Source organism: Saccopteryx bilineata, chromosome X, assembly GCF_036850765.1.
Source record: "Saccopteryx bilineata isolate mSacBil1 chromosome X, mSacBil1_pri_phased_curated, whole genome shotgun sequence".
NCBI lineage: Eukaryota > Metazoa > Chordata > Mammalia > Chiroptera > Emballonuridae > Saccopteryx > Saccopteryx bilineata.
The window spans coordinates 28,864,478-28,881,863 of NC_089502.1; the positions used below are offsets into that span (position 1 = coordinate 28,864,478).

At 40.9% G+C, this 17,386-nt stretch overlaps 1 protein-coding gene across 4 annotated transcripts in view; it reads left to right on the forward strand.

Annotated features, from left to right (window-relative positions):
* The first annotated feature begins 2,173 nt into the window (after positions 1-2,173).
* The window catches only part of LAMP2 (lysosomal associated membrane protein 2), a 122,628-nt gene continuing 107,415 nt past the window's right edge, over positions 2,174-17,386 (forward strand). For 2 of the 4 annotated variants that reach the window (XM_066248740.1, XM_066248741.1), the window contains exons 1-3: positions 2,174-2,367; positions 15,754-15,872; positions 16,997-17,210. In XM_066248740.1, the coding sequence (XP_066104837.1) occupies positions 2,304-2,367; positions 15,754-15,872; positions 16,997-17,210 (397 nt within the window). In that variant the 5' untranslated portion in view covers positions 2,174-2,303. The remainder of the gene's footprint in view (positions 2,368-15,753; positions 15,873-16,996; positions 17,211-17,386) is intronic. The other 2 variants (XM_066248743.1, XM_066248742.1) reach the window with 2 other exon arrangements.

Consider the following 17,386-nt stretch of genomic DNA (forward strand, 5'->3'; position numbering starts at 1 on the left):
GAAAGGAAGTGCACATAAAAATATTCTGGTGCAGCAGTATTCACAATCAAGTCAACACATCTGAAGCTCAGATTGGAAGGGATCTTCTGGAGGTCCTCAGTGTGGACCCTCATCCCACAGGTATGCCTCCATGCAGAGGAGCCTGGGGCAAGCTCTTTTGACTGGGCTGGGACAATTAGAGACAATGCATACAAAAAGAAGTAATTCTCACAAGGTTTTGGGGGAAAACATCAAATAATTGTGAGTGTGAAAGTTCAGACCAAGAAAAGCTTTAAGTATTTTTTTTTTTTTTTGGAGAGTGAAAGAGAGACAGACAGACAAGAAGGGAGACAGATGAAAAGCATCAACTCATAATTGCAGCACTTTAGTTGTTCATTTATTGCTTTCTCATATGTGCCTTGACCGGGGAGCTCCAGCCAGAGTCAGTTATCCTTTGCTCAAGCCAGCGACCTTGGACTTCAAGCCAGCAAACATGAGGTCATGTCTATGATTCCACGCTCAAGCCAGCGACTCAAGCCGGTAATGCCAAGGTTTCAAACCTGGTTCATCACCATCCCAGATTGATACTCTATCCACTGTGCCTCTCTCTACCTCGTTAGGCAAGCTTTGAGTATTTTTAGCCTATATTTTTCTGACAAAATACCTATTACCGTTTACCTACCACTTCCAAAACATTGTTCTTTCTCATGAACATGCCTGTCCCAAAGAACCCAACAATTTTTTGTCAAGGAGAAAGGCTGTGATTGGAGGGGGGAGATTTAGCCTAAAAGGCTGCTCTATCTTACTATGGTATGTTCCATTCTTTTTATTTGATGATATCTGCAAGAAATTAAGGGCAAAAGTTTATTAGACCAGATCTTTGACTCATTGAGACACTTTGATTCCTTATAAAAGAGTACTTACTCTTTTAGAATTGTAAAGCTGGAGACAACTTAGATATCGTCTCTGACCCATTAAAACTACCTTGGTGAGTTTTGAGAAAAATACAGTCCCCAGGCCCCGCTCCATACCAACTGAATCCAAATCACAAGGGGTGGGACCAAGGGAGCATTTCTAGTTTTAAAGTCCCACAAGTGATTGCAACGTGCAGCCAGGATTGAGAAATAGCTCTTGATAAAAAAAAAAGGGGGGAAAAAAAAGGACTTAACTGTTTCAGAATCTCTGGGGAATGAGGTCCAGGAATCTGTATGTTATTAAAAATGCCCAGATTATTCTTTTGGAAACTAACGTTTGAAAAAAAGTGCTTTATTCCAATTTGAAATTTTTACAGGTTTTGAATGCTTTCCTTTATTGAATATCTTAGGTTTCAACTGTTAAGTATATATGCAGAGATAAAACAACTGGAAGGTGGTGTGGATGGATGGATGGATAGATAAACAGTGTGTCTGGGTAGTAGGAATATGGAAGATCTTTGGTTTTCTCTCTATCTTTCTGTTTTATTTTTCTCTATCTCATTTCTTTCTTTCTGCATTTAAAAAAAAATTCTTCCTCTTTCTGAGTTCAATTTCCCCATCTGAAAAACAGGGTGTCGTAACTTAGTGAACTTCAAGACCACGTCCTGTTGTGGCAGTCAGTGACTCCATACTACCCCCTAACTCCCTTGTCCATTTTAACAGCATGAACTGCATAGGTAACAGCAGTGCTTGGAAAATCATCTTGTATGATTTCGGTATGTATTTCGTGGTAATGCTTAGCAAGCATTTTTTTTTTTTTTAGATTTTATTTTTTTTAATTTATTCATTTTTAGAGAGGAGAGAGAAAGAAGAGAGAGAAGGAAAGGGGGGGAGGAGCAGAAAGCATCAACTCCCATGTGTGCCTTGACCCGGCAAGCCCAGGGTTTTGAACCAGCGATATCAGCATTCCAGGTCAATGCTTTATCACTGCGCCACCACAGGCCAGGCCTACAAGCATTTTTACCCCAGCAAAATTATCCTCTTCTCCCTCAAGGAGTGTGAACTGAAATAATTTCTCCCATCTACACCTCCCGAGTTCGTCCTCTTTTCTCCTCAGATAAAGCCGTCCGCGCATCTCTCTTAAGAGCGTTAGAATGATCGTGAACCAAAGAGTCAGGGCGTGGTCGCCCCGCCTACCCACTCCTACATCACTACCCCTCTTGCTGCTTTCAAGCGCAGAGATTGGCTGAAGACAAGAAAGAGCCCTGCCCCTAGTCTTATGACCCGCACTGAAGCTCCCAGTCCCGGCTTTTGCGGCGCTGTGGTCGGTGGTCAGCGACGGTCTCCCTCCGCTTCCTCTGAGCTTTTCTGTGTTGCTGTTCTCGTCGTCGCTGACTGCTCCGCGGGATCATGGTGTGCTTCCGCCAATGCCCGATGCCAGGCTTGGGGTTCGTTCTGCTCTGCCTCGTCCTGGGTGAGCTGTCGGGCCCTCCTGCTCAGTCCCTCCGCCTGGGCCAGGGGCGCCCAGTTCAAAGGCCACAACCTGCCCGACTGGTCCCAGGGGGAACAGGTCGAGAGCCTGGACAGCTGACACGGGGCGGTGGCGCTTACCCCAGGTGGCAAAGCATTGACCTAGAGAAGACCTGACCGAGGGATTGCGGGGGAAAGGGCAAGTGAGAGTAAGAAGGGTCAATAAGGGGGGGCGGTGGGCTGGACGCCAAGGGAGTAGGCAGGGAAGAGCGAAGAGTGGAGCGGATCGGTTTAGGGAGAGTCACTTGGGGAAGACACTAAGGAGTGAGCTTAGGGGGGCGATACGTGCAGATTTTGGAGCGGCAGAGACAATTACGAAAGTCCGGGTTTCCGAGGATCAGAGAAGAGTTTTGAAGATGGTGGAAATGTACGGGGCGAGAGAGAAAATTGGGGAGGAAGAACATTGTGCCTGCGTAAGGAACTTGGGGGAAGCGGGCCAGATATGACAGGGGAGTCTGAGGGGCAGTGAGTTGGGGGCTTCTGTGGGTAGGAATTGGAGACTGTGGAGGGAGGGTCGTTAAAGTGGTGAGGAGTGATGCTGGATTTGAGTTCGGCCGTTGGAGTTTTGAGGCGGAAGGGACCGAAGGTGGCTGGTAAGAAAACTCAGGGCCAACCAATGGAGAGTAAAGGGGTGAGTGGGGACTTCCGTAGGGAGTGAATATCTGACTTAGAAGTGTTGGAAATGTCAGTTTTCTACCAGTTTTGCCACTTTTCCCAGCCCCAAATCCCCAAGTGTTTCAGTTGGCAGGGCCTCCCAGATGTGAGACTTTGAGGTGTATCTGAGTCTTGTATGCCTCTTTGAAAACTTCATAAGCTCGTTTTCTTCTTCCCTATCGTGCAATTGACTGGTGTATTTACCTGGTTTTCAGAGAAGTAGGAGGAGGGTAGAGAACTTACTAAGGATTGGGTTGTTACTATGTCCTTGGAATAGCTGGGTGAATGTTGGCTGATTATGCTGTGACACTCCCCCCCCACCCCATAAGCAGCCAGTTTAATGCCTTAGAAGTGAGCTTTGACCAGAATATCTCTTTCTGACCTGAATCATCCTGTTTGTTGCTACACATTGATTCTTACTGTTTGTGACCTAATTAAAACAAAACAAAACAAAAAACAGAAGGAACACACCAGATGGGAGTGGAGAGGAAATAGATATTTTAAGGGTCTGAGAAGACAGTGAGAGGTGCACATTTTATAATTCACATTTCATCAGAATAAAATCAGCCCCCTAGAACAGTGGATTCTCAATCAGGGGATATTTGACAATATCTGGAGACATTGTTGCTCGTCACAACTGGGAATTGCTTTTAGCATCTAGTGGGTAGAAGCTATGGATGCTTCTAAATATTCTACAATGCACAGGACAGCCCTCCCCCCCCCAAACAAAGGAGTATCTACCTCAAAGTGTCAATAGTGCCAAAGTTGAGAAATCTTGCTCCAGAGCCATACATAGCACTGGAAGGATTATTGATAATCTGAACTAGTGGTTCTCAAGGATCTTTGCTGAGAGTCTGTCAGATCAAAACTATTTCCAGAAAAATACCAAGAAGTTATTTGTCTTTTTATACTCTCATCCTCTCACCAGTGTACAGTGGAGTTTTCCAGAAACCACATGAGTGACAACATCACCCTGATGGCTCTGATGTGTTTTACTCACTTCTCAGTTTTAACTTCTACAAATACCAATGGATATAGCTCGTGTAAACCAAAGCTGTTTGAGGTCCTCAGTGGATAAGAGAGTAAAGGGGATCTTGACATTGAAACATTTATGAATCCTTGATCTAGTCCAGCTGTCCACACAGTTCAGGAAACTCTTCTGTCCCATTCTGAAAGGGGACCGTGGAAGCTTTGCTCAAGCACAATTCGAAGCTTTTAGGCTACTGAGGGCCGAGCAACCCTAAGAGAAGATTGTTTACAAGAAAAGCACCTTATCAGTGATTAGAACACATCTGACCAAGGCATCTGTTAACCAGGAATTCAGTGCCAGTTGAATCTGCACACACACAACACTGTTACTGTTTAGGGAAAGTGAAAAAAAATAATAGTTGTCCTACTTCTTGGTTTTCATGTCATTACATTTTTTGTTTGTTTGTTTTTTAGTGAAAGGTTTTTTTGCTTTTTGTTTTGTTTTTATAAAAGCAGTGCTTGCTCACTGCAAAAAATAAACAGGCAAAAAGAAACACATAAAACAATCTATCAGCTCATCTGTTAGTTTGCCATTTAGTGATTGGGACTAACTAGATTCATCCTCTTTGAAGATTTCCAAGATTGATTCCTTTCACTTCTAAGTTCAGAACAAGATTTGGAGATATAAAAGTTAATAATGTACCCAGATCAGATTTTTAAAATGTACCCGGGTAAAATAGAAACCATTTCTTCTGTACAGCTGCTTTTTTTCTAACAGCTGTTGGTTCAGTGTGGCGCTAACTCCTTCTGTGTGGTTTTGTCTCTTGAAAATGTAGCAGATCTTCAGTTGCTTGGTGCATTTTGTATGTTGGCTTTACATATAAAAATGGCTACAGATGATAAGGTTTTGAAAACAATAAATATTTCTGAGGTCCTTGTTACGAATCTCATGCTATTCCTGCGTACTACAGAGGGTACCCGTAAAAGATGATCTGTTCTGAATTTACAGTCTCCTTAGCCTTAGTGTTCTAGCTGTGCCACTTTGTGACTTTATAACTCTATCCAAGCTTCACCAGTGACTTTACTTTTTAAAAATAGCTTCTTTAAAATAAGTATAGAAACTAACTGAGTCTACATATTGGTCTTTTCCACAGAGATTAAATTATGCTGATATTTATTTCATTTGTAATTGACTAGAGAAGTTTCTGGAAAAGAGCTATATAGAAGCACTGTAAAGAGCATTAAATGAAAATCCTTTCCTAGAATCATTGCCTAACTGTGTTCCTTTTGTGTGACATCAGAGATTTCAGAATTCTGTGGTTATCGACTTTTATAACTAGTGACTTCTGGGTTTTATAGGTTTGATGCTTTTTTGGGAGGGAAAAACCTCATAGAAATACCCTGAATATGTGTTTCACTGGTTGGAATCCCTTCTTCTCATGAATATTTATCTTTTAAAAAACTTTTTTTTAAATTATTGATTTTAGAGAGGAAGGGAGAGACAGACAGAAATACTAATCTGTTTCTGTATGTGCCCTGACCGGGGATCAAACCGGCAACCTCTGCATCATCGAGAGGATGCTTCAACCAACTTATCTATCCCGCCAGGGCTCCACGAATGTTTGTCTAATGCTTACTGTGCACCAGCTGCTATATTAGATGAAAGGGATAGGTGGAGCAATGCAAATGACAGATGAGGTCCCTGCTCTCAGAGAGCTTACATTTTGGCAGCAGAAGACAACCCAACAGGTAAATAATAGAATTTCAGATAGTGACAGGCACTATGAAGAAAGTGCAGCAGATCTTGTGTAATAGGAATAAGCAGATGACAGGAGTGGGTTATGGGGTCAGAACGCTTTCCACTGTTGTGTGACGTTTGAGCAGAGACCTGAGCATTGGAAAGAGGCCATCGAGGTGAGCATCTGAAGGAACAGAAGTAAATCTTGATTTTCCCAACTCTTAACTCTTAGGCTATTACACTAGCCTATTTTACACTTTCTTCCCCCCTAACAGTACCAGTTCAGTCTCCTCTATGGTATTTTTTTCCTGAGAGCGGAGTCTATCTTATATACTGTTATTTCCCTGTACCTACCTAGTATAGGGCTTGGTGCATATTTAAGCCTCCGAAAATTTTTGTTGAGGGTATTCATTTTTGGGCACTGGGGGTGTGATGGTGAACTCGACCAATCTGGTCTCCTTATTCTTCTTGAATCTTTAATTATGTTTTACAAGAAGATTTTTTGTGTGTCTTTGGGTTAAGAACTTCAAGGTCAGTGCTAAACAGCACAGATAATTATAAATTGATGTACTAAAGTATAATCCCCTATAATAATGCTAGTATCTTACCTGTACCCCTTCAGAGATACCTACATAGTAGTGAAGGTTAACATGAAAAACAAGGAAGTCTTTGGTGAGGAGAATATGGTTTTCACAAAGAAACAGCCTCTCTCCTTTTGAGGGTGGTCTGAAAGAGAACGTAAGCATTGAAATTTTTCTGTGGTCTTACCACATTTGGTTAAACTGATAACTTTGATTTCAAGGTTCTGCTAAAATTGTTCTAGCTTTAATAGAGCTACCTGAAAGGACAGTCTTATTATTCATCCATCAGTCATTGATGATCACATCTAACAGATTACAGATATTCAGACATTTCCTGTGAGTGCAGCTTTCTTCTTCTATATCCTTGGATGGAATTGTGATCAATTTTTGTTTTTCACAGTAGTTTGCATGACTTAAGTGATCCATTGGTGCAGGAAGGCTGCTTTTCCTCATATAGTGACAAAAGCATTTTGATCATAATTTCATATTATAGTGATCAGAGATCTCTGATCCAAAAGTAGATAAGTACTTTTCATATCCTACTATGTGGTGCAAGGTAGTTCTGGAGGCCTACCAAACGTGACTCAGCAGTAAGCACTTTCCATTAGTTGAATAGCATTGCATCTTCTTTCCTTATCCACTGTCTGACCTTAGAAAATTAAATTATTGGCTTGGGCTGGTGAACACACAATACAATATACAGAGGATGTGTTGTAGAACTGTGCATCTGAAACCTGTATAATTTTGTTAACCAGTGTCACCCCAATAAATTCAATAAAGGGAAAAATTAAATTATTTTATAGCTTGCAAGCTATTGTTACTTTTCTTTTTAAAGAGATTTACCAGAAATCAAAAGTGTCAGCAACTGAATGTGATGATTGTACCTATATTAGGAATGTAAGTGAGAAATTGTATATGAGGAACAGTTAATCTGACTTAACCTATGAATAAAAAAAGAAAGAGTAGATAAGGTAGTATATGTCTATGTCCTGTTCTTTTTTAGGTAGTATATGCCTATGGCCTGTTCTTTTTTAAGACCCTTTGCTCAACATCATTCTGAATAGATGAGTTTGAGGACAAGAATCCATAACTTAATACAATGAAAGTAAACATATGCCTCAAAGTTGGGAAGGTTCCCTGTAGGTAACCTTCCAGCTTGTAAGCTGGAATCTCTAACTTGCTGGCAAAGGTTTCTTAGTGCTGAAAGTTTTACATGCTTTTGAAGAACCTATTGGAGAAATATGTACAGTACAATTCTTCACATGGTTAACTTGCCCAGAGTCTCACAGCTAGTAAATTGGATGGCCTGATTTGAATTCCAGCTCAGCTCCAGGAATGGGGCTCTTAATCACCTCATAATATTGCCTCTTAGCTCATTGTTTCGGGGGTTTTTTTTTGTGTTTTTTTTTTTGTGTGTTTTTTTTTTACAGAGACAGAGTCAGAGAGAGGGACAGACTGGCAGGAACAGAGATGAGAAACATCAATCATCAGTTTTTCGTGGCGACACCTTAGTTGTTTGTTGATTTCTTTCTCATATGTGCCTTGACTATGGGCCTTCAGCAGACTGAGTAACCCCTTGCTCGAGCCAGCGACCTTGGGTTCAAACTGGTGAGCCTTGCTCAAACCAGATGAGCCCTTGCTCAAGTTGGTGACCTCGGGATCTCGAACCTGGGTCCTCCACATCCCAGTCCAACACTCTATCCACTGTGCCACCGCCTGGTCAGGCTGTTTAGGTTATTTTTATTAGTTTTGTTTTATCACCAGTATTATGTTCCCAACTACCCCATTTTGTTTACAAATAGATATTTTTTAGCTATATTGGGTCAAACAGACTTGTAAAACCTAGCCTTTTTGTTTGTTTTGCAGTATTTTATGTTTTAAGAAATAAGTTCTGAGTTCTAAAAGAACCTATAAATGATCTCTTTGGAAAAAGATTGAGAAGGTATTTGAATTTGACAAAGTTGTTTTGAGGATTGCCTTTTTTTTTTCTTTGGAGAATAAACTTAGTCCTATAATTACACACTCTAGGATATATTCGCCTGTGGTTTTTTAATGACATAAAGCCTTTAAACAAAAATGATTTGGTTGTTCTAAAATCAAACACAGAAATAAGGATGGAAATGGCTTGTGTTGGCAATTTTTTTTACCAATGTATAATGTTTCAAATACAAACTTACCTTATGAGTAAAGCTTTATTTCTAGCTTGGAGTCCATGTCAAAATTTGTTAAGAAAACTGACATGCGGGTTGAAGGAGTACCCAAAAGACTGATAGGTTAAGTTCATGATTTGGCAGAGCTAAAAGATTGGCCTTCTTGTAATTAAATTAAGCTATATATATTTCAGGTCCTTATTGCAGGGTATTTTTACCTTGATGTAATCAATAAGTATTTATTGCAAATCTAATATGTATTCAGCAGTACTAGGAATGATAAGAGATAGTGTAAATGTAATAGACAGTCTCCCCCATCATGACACCCGTGATGGATGACATTCATATAAAAGTTATACTCCTAGGGGCTGTGGCATAGGTAAAATAATCTGTTTAAGGTAGCATGTTGGAATTCAAATGAGTTTCAGAGACATTAGCAAAAGGGAATCATGAATCCATATGTATCATGCATTCACAGACTTTGGTACTTTTTTTTATTAGTTAACACATTACTTGCTGTATGCTGTAATTTACCATGGCAATCAGTTTTTTGAGAAGTGACAGTTGAAAACTGTTTTGGAACTTATGACAATAGGGAAGACAGAGTTTGCAGGCATCAAATAAGTGGATAATCTCAGGATAGTGTGAGATATATTGAAATGTGAGGATATGCATTCTCTTCCTCCAGGGTGTTTTAGTCAAGGAAATCTTTATGGAGAAAATGGCTGTTGAAAAATGGATAGCATATCAGTTCAGGTTATTAATTGTAAACAACAGAAATATGATTGATTGTTTTCAGATTCTTTTTTTTTTTTTTTTTTAAAGCTTAGTTTTGTTTTTTTTTTGTTTTTTTTTTTTGCATTTTTCTGAAGCTGGAAACAGGGAGAGACAGTCAGACAGACTCCCGCATGCGCCCGACCGGGATCCACCCGGCACGCCCACTAGGGGCGACGCTCTGCCCACCAGGGGGCGATGCTCTGCCCATCCTGGGCATCGCCATGTTGCGACCAGAGCCACTCTAGCGCCTGGGGCAGAGGCCATAGAGCCATCCCCAGCGCCCGGGCCATCTTTTGCTCCAATGGAGCCTTGGCTGCGGGAGGGGAAGAGAGGGACAGAGAGGAAGGCGCGGCGGAGGGGTGGAGAAGCAAATGGGCGCTTCTCCTATGTGCCCTGGCCGGGAATCTAACCCGGGTCCTCCGCACGCTAGGCCGACGCTCTACCGCTGAGCCAACCGGCCAGGGCCAGATTCTTTTTTATTTAGACAATTAAAGTTAGCAATATTACTCAGCCATAAGAAGGAATGACATAGTATCATTTACGACAATATGGATGGACCTTGATAACATTATACTGAATGAAATAGGTAAATCAGAAAAAGCTAAGAACTGTATGATTCCATACATAGGTGGGACACAAAATTGAGACTCATGGATATGAATAAAAATCTGATTGATTTTAAGCAGAAAAGGAATTTATTAAAATATATTGGGATAGATGCGTACCCTTTGACCCTACAGTTTCCTAGATATATACTCAAAAGATGCTCATACACTTACTTAGGTTTACTGATTTGTCCATTTGTAATAGAACCAAACTAGAAACTATCCTGATGCCCATCATTGGTAGCATAGATGAATATTGGAGTAGTCACCCAATGATAGAAAGCTATGCATACAGAGTAAGAATGGAAAAACTATAGATAATGACTGGAGTGAATCTCACAAACATAATATTGAGTGAAAGAAGCCAGACACAAAAGAGAGCATAGTGAGTGGTTCCATTTATTTGTTTGTTTGTTTGAAAAGTGAGAGGAGAGGAGATATAGATACAGACTCCCACATGCACCCTTGACCAGGATCCACCCGGCAACCCTGTCTAGGGCTGATGCTCGAATCAAGCAAGCTATCCCCAGCACCTGAGGCTGATTGTCAGAACAACCAAGCCACTGGCTGCAAGAGGGGAAGAGAGAATGCAGGGGGAGAGGGAGGGAGAGAGAAGCCGATGGTCAAGTATCATGTGTGCCCTGACTGGGGATCAAACCTGGGACGTCTACACGCTAGGCTGATGCTCTGTCCACTGAGCCATCTGGCCAAGGGCCTGAGTGACTCCATTTATATAAAGCTGAAAAACAGGCAAAACTAATCTATCCTGTTAGAAATCAAGATAATGGGTAATGGTTACCCCTGGGTGTGAAGTGGTAACTGGAAGTGGGAGTCAGGGGAGCTTCGGGAGTACCTGGAACGTTCTGTTTCTTGACACAAGTAGGTTCCATTAGTGAAAAATCTTTGGGCTACATACTTAATGTTGTATGCAGTTTTCCCTTCCATATGTTATACACTTTTTCATGTGCATGTTGCACATCATTAAAATTTTCCTTTAAAATATGCATATTAGGTGATGCATAATGACTGGAGCTCCTGGCTATATATCCCAAGGTCTGGTTCAGCATCCCAAATCACGGTCCTGAACGGCGTTTCCACTGCCACTCACTGAACTGCATCATGTACCACTGGCCACTGCCACTACCAAGTCTGCTTGCCTTGTTCCCTGGGAGCTTGATCCTGCTGTAGCAACTTCCACCTGAGAGTGATCATTTCACTCCTGGCTCTGTTCCCCAGCTCTCCTATTCAGATTGTGGTGTGGATGCCTTTGTTAGGGGGGACCTGGCACAAGATCCCATCCTTGCTTCCACCGACGCTGGGGAAGCAAATATCTGACATTTTCAGCTTTTAAAGTAGGCAGCTGTATCTTCCAGAAATTTTTTTTAAAGCAGTGTATGTTGTGGGGGGGGGGGCGTGTTTGAGAGTGAAATCCTTCCTGAGGCGAACATTTAGGTCAGTAGAAAAAACTAAATTTCAAATGTTAAGTACAATGTCTAAGGGTTGGGATTGCATGCAGCATAGCATTTGGGTCCTGTGGAACAAGTTTAACCAGATCAAAGGGTGTGTTCTGGGAAAATGGTTTGAGAAAAGTTGAAGGAATCGAGTGGGAAATATTAAGGATTATTTTGAAAGCCAGGCAGAGGAATTTGAATTGAACATGGGAATTTTGGAGCCAATAAAAGTTTGTGAACATGCTTGTGTCTTCAAAGGAAGAGGTATTCAGGGACCATTAATCTGTCAGCATTTCTAGGAGCAGCAGCTAGGAGGGGTCTAGGAGGGGTTAGGTGTTGGATTGGGAGTAGAAATAAAAAACAAAAATTGGATTTTAGAGAATTTGGAGGGAAAAATCAATAGAACTTAATGAAGGAAATGAAGTAGAGGTAATTCTCATACTTTTGAGCCTTTCATTCAGAGCCGGAGAGGCTGAGAAGGGGACCGGCTTAGAGGAAGTAGAAGAATGAGTTTTAGTTTTCGAATTGTTGAGTTGGAGGTAATAGGTCTTGGAGTAAAAGCAGTCCCTGTGCAGTTGGAGCTATCGAACAGACATTGAAGTAAACTCTGTGGAAGGAATAACTCTCCCAGAGAGAGAGGCTAGGACAGGACAGGAATAAAAGTGCCAGAGCTCTCAGGGCATTTCTCAGATGCCAGATTTCATGTGGTGGTACATTTACTGTAGTGGAAAATTTAGACCACGACCTGTACCTTTTATTTCATCAAGCTTCACCTTGGCCCACATGGATACTATTGTTTTATGTGGTATCCTTTCTGTTACTCTAATACAGGGGTCCCCAAACTTTTTAAACAGGGGGCCAGTTCACTGTCCCTCAGACCGTTGGAGGGCCAGACTATAAAAAAACTATGAACAAATCCCTATGCACACTGCACATATTTTAAAGTAAAAAAATAAAACGGGAACAAATACAATATTTAAAATAAAGAACAAATAAATTTAAATCAACAAACTGACCAGTATTTCAATGGAAACTATGGGCCTGCTTTTGGCTAATGAAATGGCCAATGTGCTCCTCTCACTGACCACCAATGAAAGAGGTGCCCCTTCCAGAAATGTGGCGGGGGCCGGATAAATGGCCTCAGGGGGCTGCAGTTTGGGGACCCCTGCTCTAATATCTTTGTTTGTTTGTTTGTTTTTTTGTATTTTTCTGAAGCTGGAAATGGGGAGAGATAGTCAGACAGACTCCCGCATGCGCCCGACTGGGATCCACCCAGCACGCCCACCAGGGGTGACGCTCTGCCCACCAGGGGGCGATGCTCTGGGGCGTCGCTCTGCCACAACCAGAGCCACTCTAGCGCCTGAGGCAGAGGCCAAGGAGCCATCCCCAGCGCCTGGGCCATCTTTGCTCCAATGGAGCCTTGGCTGAGGGAGGGGAAGAGAGAGACAGAGAGGAAGGAGGGGGTGGGGTGGAGAAGCAAATGGGCGCTTCTCCTATGTGCCCTGGCCGGGAATCGAACCCAGGTCCCCAGCACGCCAGGCCGACGCTCTACCACTGAGCCAATCGGCCAGGGCCTCTAATATCTTTGAAAAGTAAATGATTCATCTATGCAAGGCTTCTCTGGGTTATTTCTAATAGTTTTGAATGCTTTGACTACAAGGAAAATATGCTAAAGCTGGGAACTTTAAACAAGGCTGGGAGACACAGCATATAAAAAGCAGTCCTCCAGCTGATGGGAAGAATTATGAGCTGGGGTTCTCAGCACTGCTACCAGGATACACGTGTGTCAGTGATGACAGCTCCATTCCATATTGTATTTACAAAAGAATGGCTGTAAAACTCACTTAGGCCTCACCAGGTCTTTTCAAGCCTTAGCCAACATTTTGAGGCACTGCCAGTAACCAGAAGCTTTAGCATAATATTCAGGCTTGGCAAGGCAGCCTGGACTCTGGAGCCTGATGACAGGCTTTTGTGAAGAGCTTGAAGGCATGCCTTCTTGGTATCCCTCTTAGGACTTTATAGTCTGGAGCATGTTCTTACTTGTAGATGATGCTAGATTGCTCAGATATCATGAAAGGATCTGCAGCTATCTTAACAGGAAACAGTTCAACCTTTGGGTAATGTGTGAGACAGTGAAGAAAATTCTTAGATGGCTGACCATCATTTATGCTGCTAGCGTGTTTTCCAACATATAGTACCTTGAGTCCTCGGGCTCTCCAGAGTAACAGGTAGTGTCATCTCTGTGTTTAACCTAGTGTAGAAGATTGATTCAGGTTAGTGGAGAAGTCTCAAGGCTTTTCTGTCTCTGGATGGTTTCTCTGCCTAAAGAAGTAGCAGGTTGACAATGAAGAAAATGATTTTGAGTCCATGTCAAAGGATCCACCAGCCTTTCTAATCAATTGGATTTTAAAGCGAAACAAGATGATGAACAAATACTGCATTTATAAAAATTAACCTTTTGCTTTTGGGTCAAACAGACTTTGCAACCCTGTTCCTTTGCTCACATGGTACACATGCTTCAAAAGAGTTATCCCACCTCTTCACATCAGACACTTGTGTGTTGTAGTTCATATAGTTGGTCACAGGCTTTAAGGAAACAAGCCCATAGAACATCAGATCTATTGTTAATTTTTAAATTGATTTTAATTTATTGTGTTTACATAGATTCTAGTGTTGCCCAGAATGCATCCTCCCTTCCCCCATGTTCCCCTCAACATCTCCTTTGCCCCCCTCCTGACAAGACCCTCCCCCCTTCCCTTCAGGTTTATCCCGTCCTATCATCCCCTTTCCCTCTGTCCTCTTTTCCTCTGGTCCCTTTGATCCCTCCTCTGTCTCCATTCTGTTCCTCAGTTCTCATTGTTCATTGGATTCCTCAAATGAATGAGGTCATATGATATTTTTTCTTTCTCTGTCTGGCTCATTTCACTTAATATAATAGTTTCCAGATCCATCCATGTTGTCACAAAAGGTAAGATTTCCTTCTTTCTCATGGCCCCATAGTATTCCATTGTATATATGTAGCACTGCTTTTTAATTTACTTGTCTACTGACGGACACTTGGGCTGTTTCCAGATCTTCACTATTGTGAACAATGCTGCCATAAACATGGGGGTGTATATCTTCTTTTGAATCAGTATTTTGGGATTATTAGGATATACTCCTAAAAGTGGGATAGCTGGGTCAAAAGGCAGATCCATTTTTAATTTTTTGAGGAATTCCCATACTGTTTTCCACAGTGGCTGCACCAGTCTGCATTCCTACCAGCAGTGCAGGAGGGTTCCCTTTTCTCCACATCCTCGCCAGCACTTACTCTGTGTTGTTTTGTTGATGAGCGCCATTCTGACTGGTGTGAGATGATATATCATTGTGCTTTTAATTTGCATTTCTCTAATGATTAGTGATGTTGAACATTTTTTCATATGCCTATTGGCCATCTGTATGTCCTCTTTGGAGAATTGTCTATTCATTTCTTTTGCCCATTTTTTGATTGGATTGTTTATCTTCCTGATGTTGAGTTTTACAAGTTCTTTATAAATTTTGGTTATTAACTCCTTATCAGACGTATTGTTGAATATGTTCTCCCATTGTGTGGTTTGTCTTTTTATTCTGTTCATATTGTCTTTAGCTGTGCAAAAGCTTTTTAGTTTGATATAGTCCCATTTGTTTATCCTGTCTTTTATTTCACTTGCTCGTGGAGATAAATCAGCAAATATATTGCTGCGAGAGATGTCGAAGAGCTTACTGCCTATGTTTTCTTCTAAGATGCTTATGGTTTCACAACTTACATTTAAGTCTTTTATCCATTTTGAGTTGATTTTTATGAATGGTTTAAGTTGGTGGTCTAGTTTCATTTTTTCGCAGGTAGCTGTCCAATTTTCCCAACACCATTTATTAAAGAGGCTGTCTTTACTCCATTGCATGCTCTTACCTCCTTTGTCAAATATCAATTGTCCATTTTGTAGAGAAAGTTCCATGAGATGGTTTGAGAGAAGCAGGAGCTTAACACCCCTTCCAAGCTATCCCTTACCTCATTTACCTTAACAGACAAAAATCTAAACAAGGAAACTATAATTGCCTAAAACAAAGCTAGCGAGGCACAGATGAACAGATGATTAGGAGACAAAAGGGAAATGTCACCAGTCTGTGCCATTACTTAAGCATCCTAGGTCGAGTAACCATTCTTCTGGGAAGAGATAATGCTAATTTGTCAATAGTGTTCCGCAAAAATTACAAAGAAAAACAATCACGAAGATATATCTATTAAAAATTCTTTGTTTCATTTTGGAGATAGTTGAATTTCAGTGGTGGATAGCTCTCTCTCTCTCTCTCTCTCTCTCTCTCTCTGTGTATACATATTATATACATATAATAGTACAATTTTAAAAATCTTATTTTTTTAATATAGGAGCTGTCTCATCTTATGCATTAGAACTCAATTTGACAGATTCAGAAAAAGCCACTTGCCTTTATGCAAAATGGCAGATGAATTTCACAATACGCTATGAGACTACAAGCAAAAATTATGTAAGTATTTTAGTTTTCCTTTGAGTTTTATGGCAGAAATTTAATTTTACACTTTTTATCCTTTACATACATTAACATAGGTAAGATTTCATACATTAACTGACTTAACACTTAAATTCTGTATTTTTAAAAAATGTATACTTATTCTGACTGGTGTTGGAAAGAGTATTAGAATTCATTGGGTGTCTGAAGTTTTGTTGTTGTTTTGGAGTTGCTTAAAGGCGAGTGATCTGAAGGTGCCGTGGTATTCTAACTACTTCTCTAATGCTTTAACATGGCCTAACATCAAAGCCTGTCCCTTTTTAAGAGTGTGCTATTAAAAATCTTCAGTTTTGGCAGTATTTCTCAATCCCTTTGCCTTTTTGTTTTCTTTTAGTTGAGCTCCTGCCTGCTTACAACCTGATTTTTTTTTTAATTAAGAACAGAAGTTCAGACCAGTTTTCCTTTTCCTTTTAGACATAATATCTACATGTATTTGTCAAGAGGACTGGTATGTAGCTGAGACTGGTTTACACAACACATCAGGCAAAGGGCAGTCTAGCCTTGGGACATGTGTGACGCAGACTGGAGCGGCACATCCTGCTAAAACGCTTGGTGCTCATTACTGCCTGATTGTTCCTGACTCCCAAACTTCTTTTCCCCCAACCTCATCTCATTTATTTACTTATATTACTATTAAATTTATTGAGGTAACATTGGTTAATAACATTATTGCCTTCTCGCTGTACAAGATTATAATATGGCATCTGTATACTCTATTGCCTGCTCAGCACCCAGGGTCTAGTTTTGTTCATTACCATGCATTTGACCCCTTTACCTGCTTCACTCTCCCTCATTCTATTTCTCCTCTGGTGACCACCAGTCTGTTGTCTGTACCTGTGACCTTGTTTCTCTTTGTTTTATTAGTTTGTTACTTTTCATTTTATATGCTGTATATGAGTGAAATCTGATGGGTTTTGTCCTTTTCCATCTGACTTATTTCACTTAGCGTAATACTGTCAAGATCAATCCACATTGTCACACATGGCAATGTGTTGTCTTTATGGCTGAGTATTATTCCATTGCATGTATATACCACATCTTCTTTATCTAATCATCCACAAATCAAACTTCTTTTTTTCTAGAAAACTATAACCATTTCAGACCTTGCCAATGCAACATACAATGGAAGCATCTGTGGGGATGACCAGGATGGTCCCAAAATTGAGGTGCAATTTGGATCTGGTTTTTCCTGGACTGTGAATTTTACAAAGGCGATGTCTACTTATTCGATTGAAAGCATATCATTTTCCTATGATACTAGGGATAACACAACATTTCCTGATGCTAAGGAGAAAGGTAACCTTAATAATTGGATCTGTGTTATGTTCTCTTGCTATTTATTAATAATAGAAAATGTGAATAATTTAAAAATCATCCTTATGCATGTCTGTCTTCCTAACTAGAATGGATGGAAACTTTGTTTTTGTATCCTCCCCACCCCCACATGCAGCAAGGTGTTCATAGTGATGATA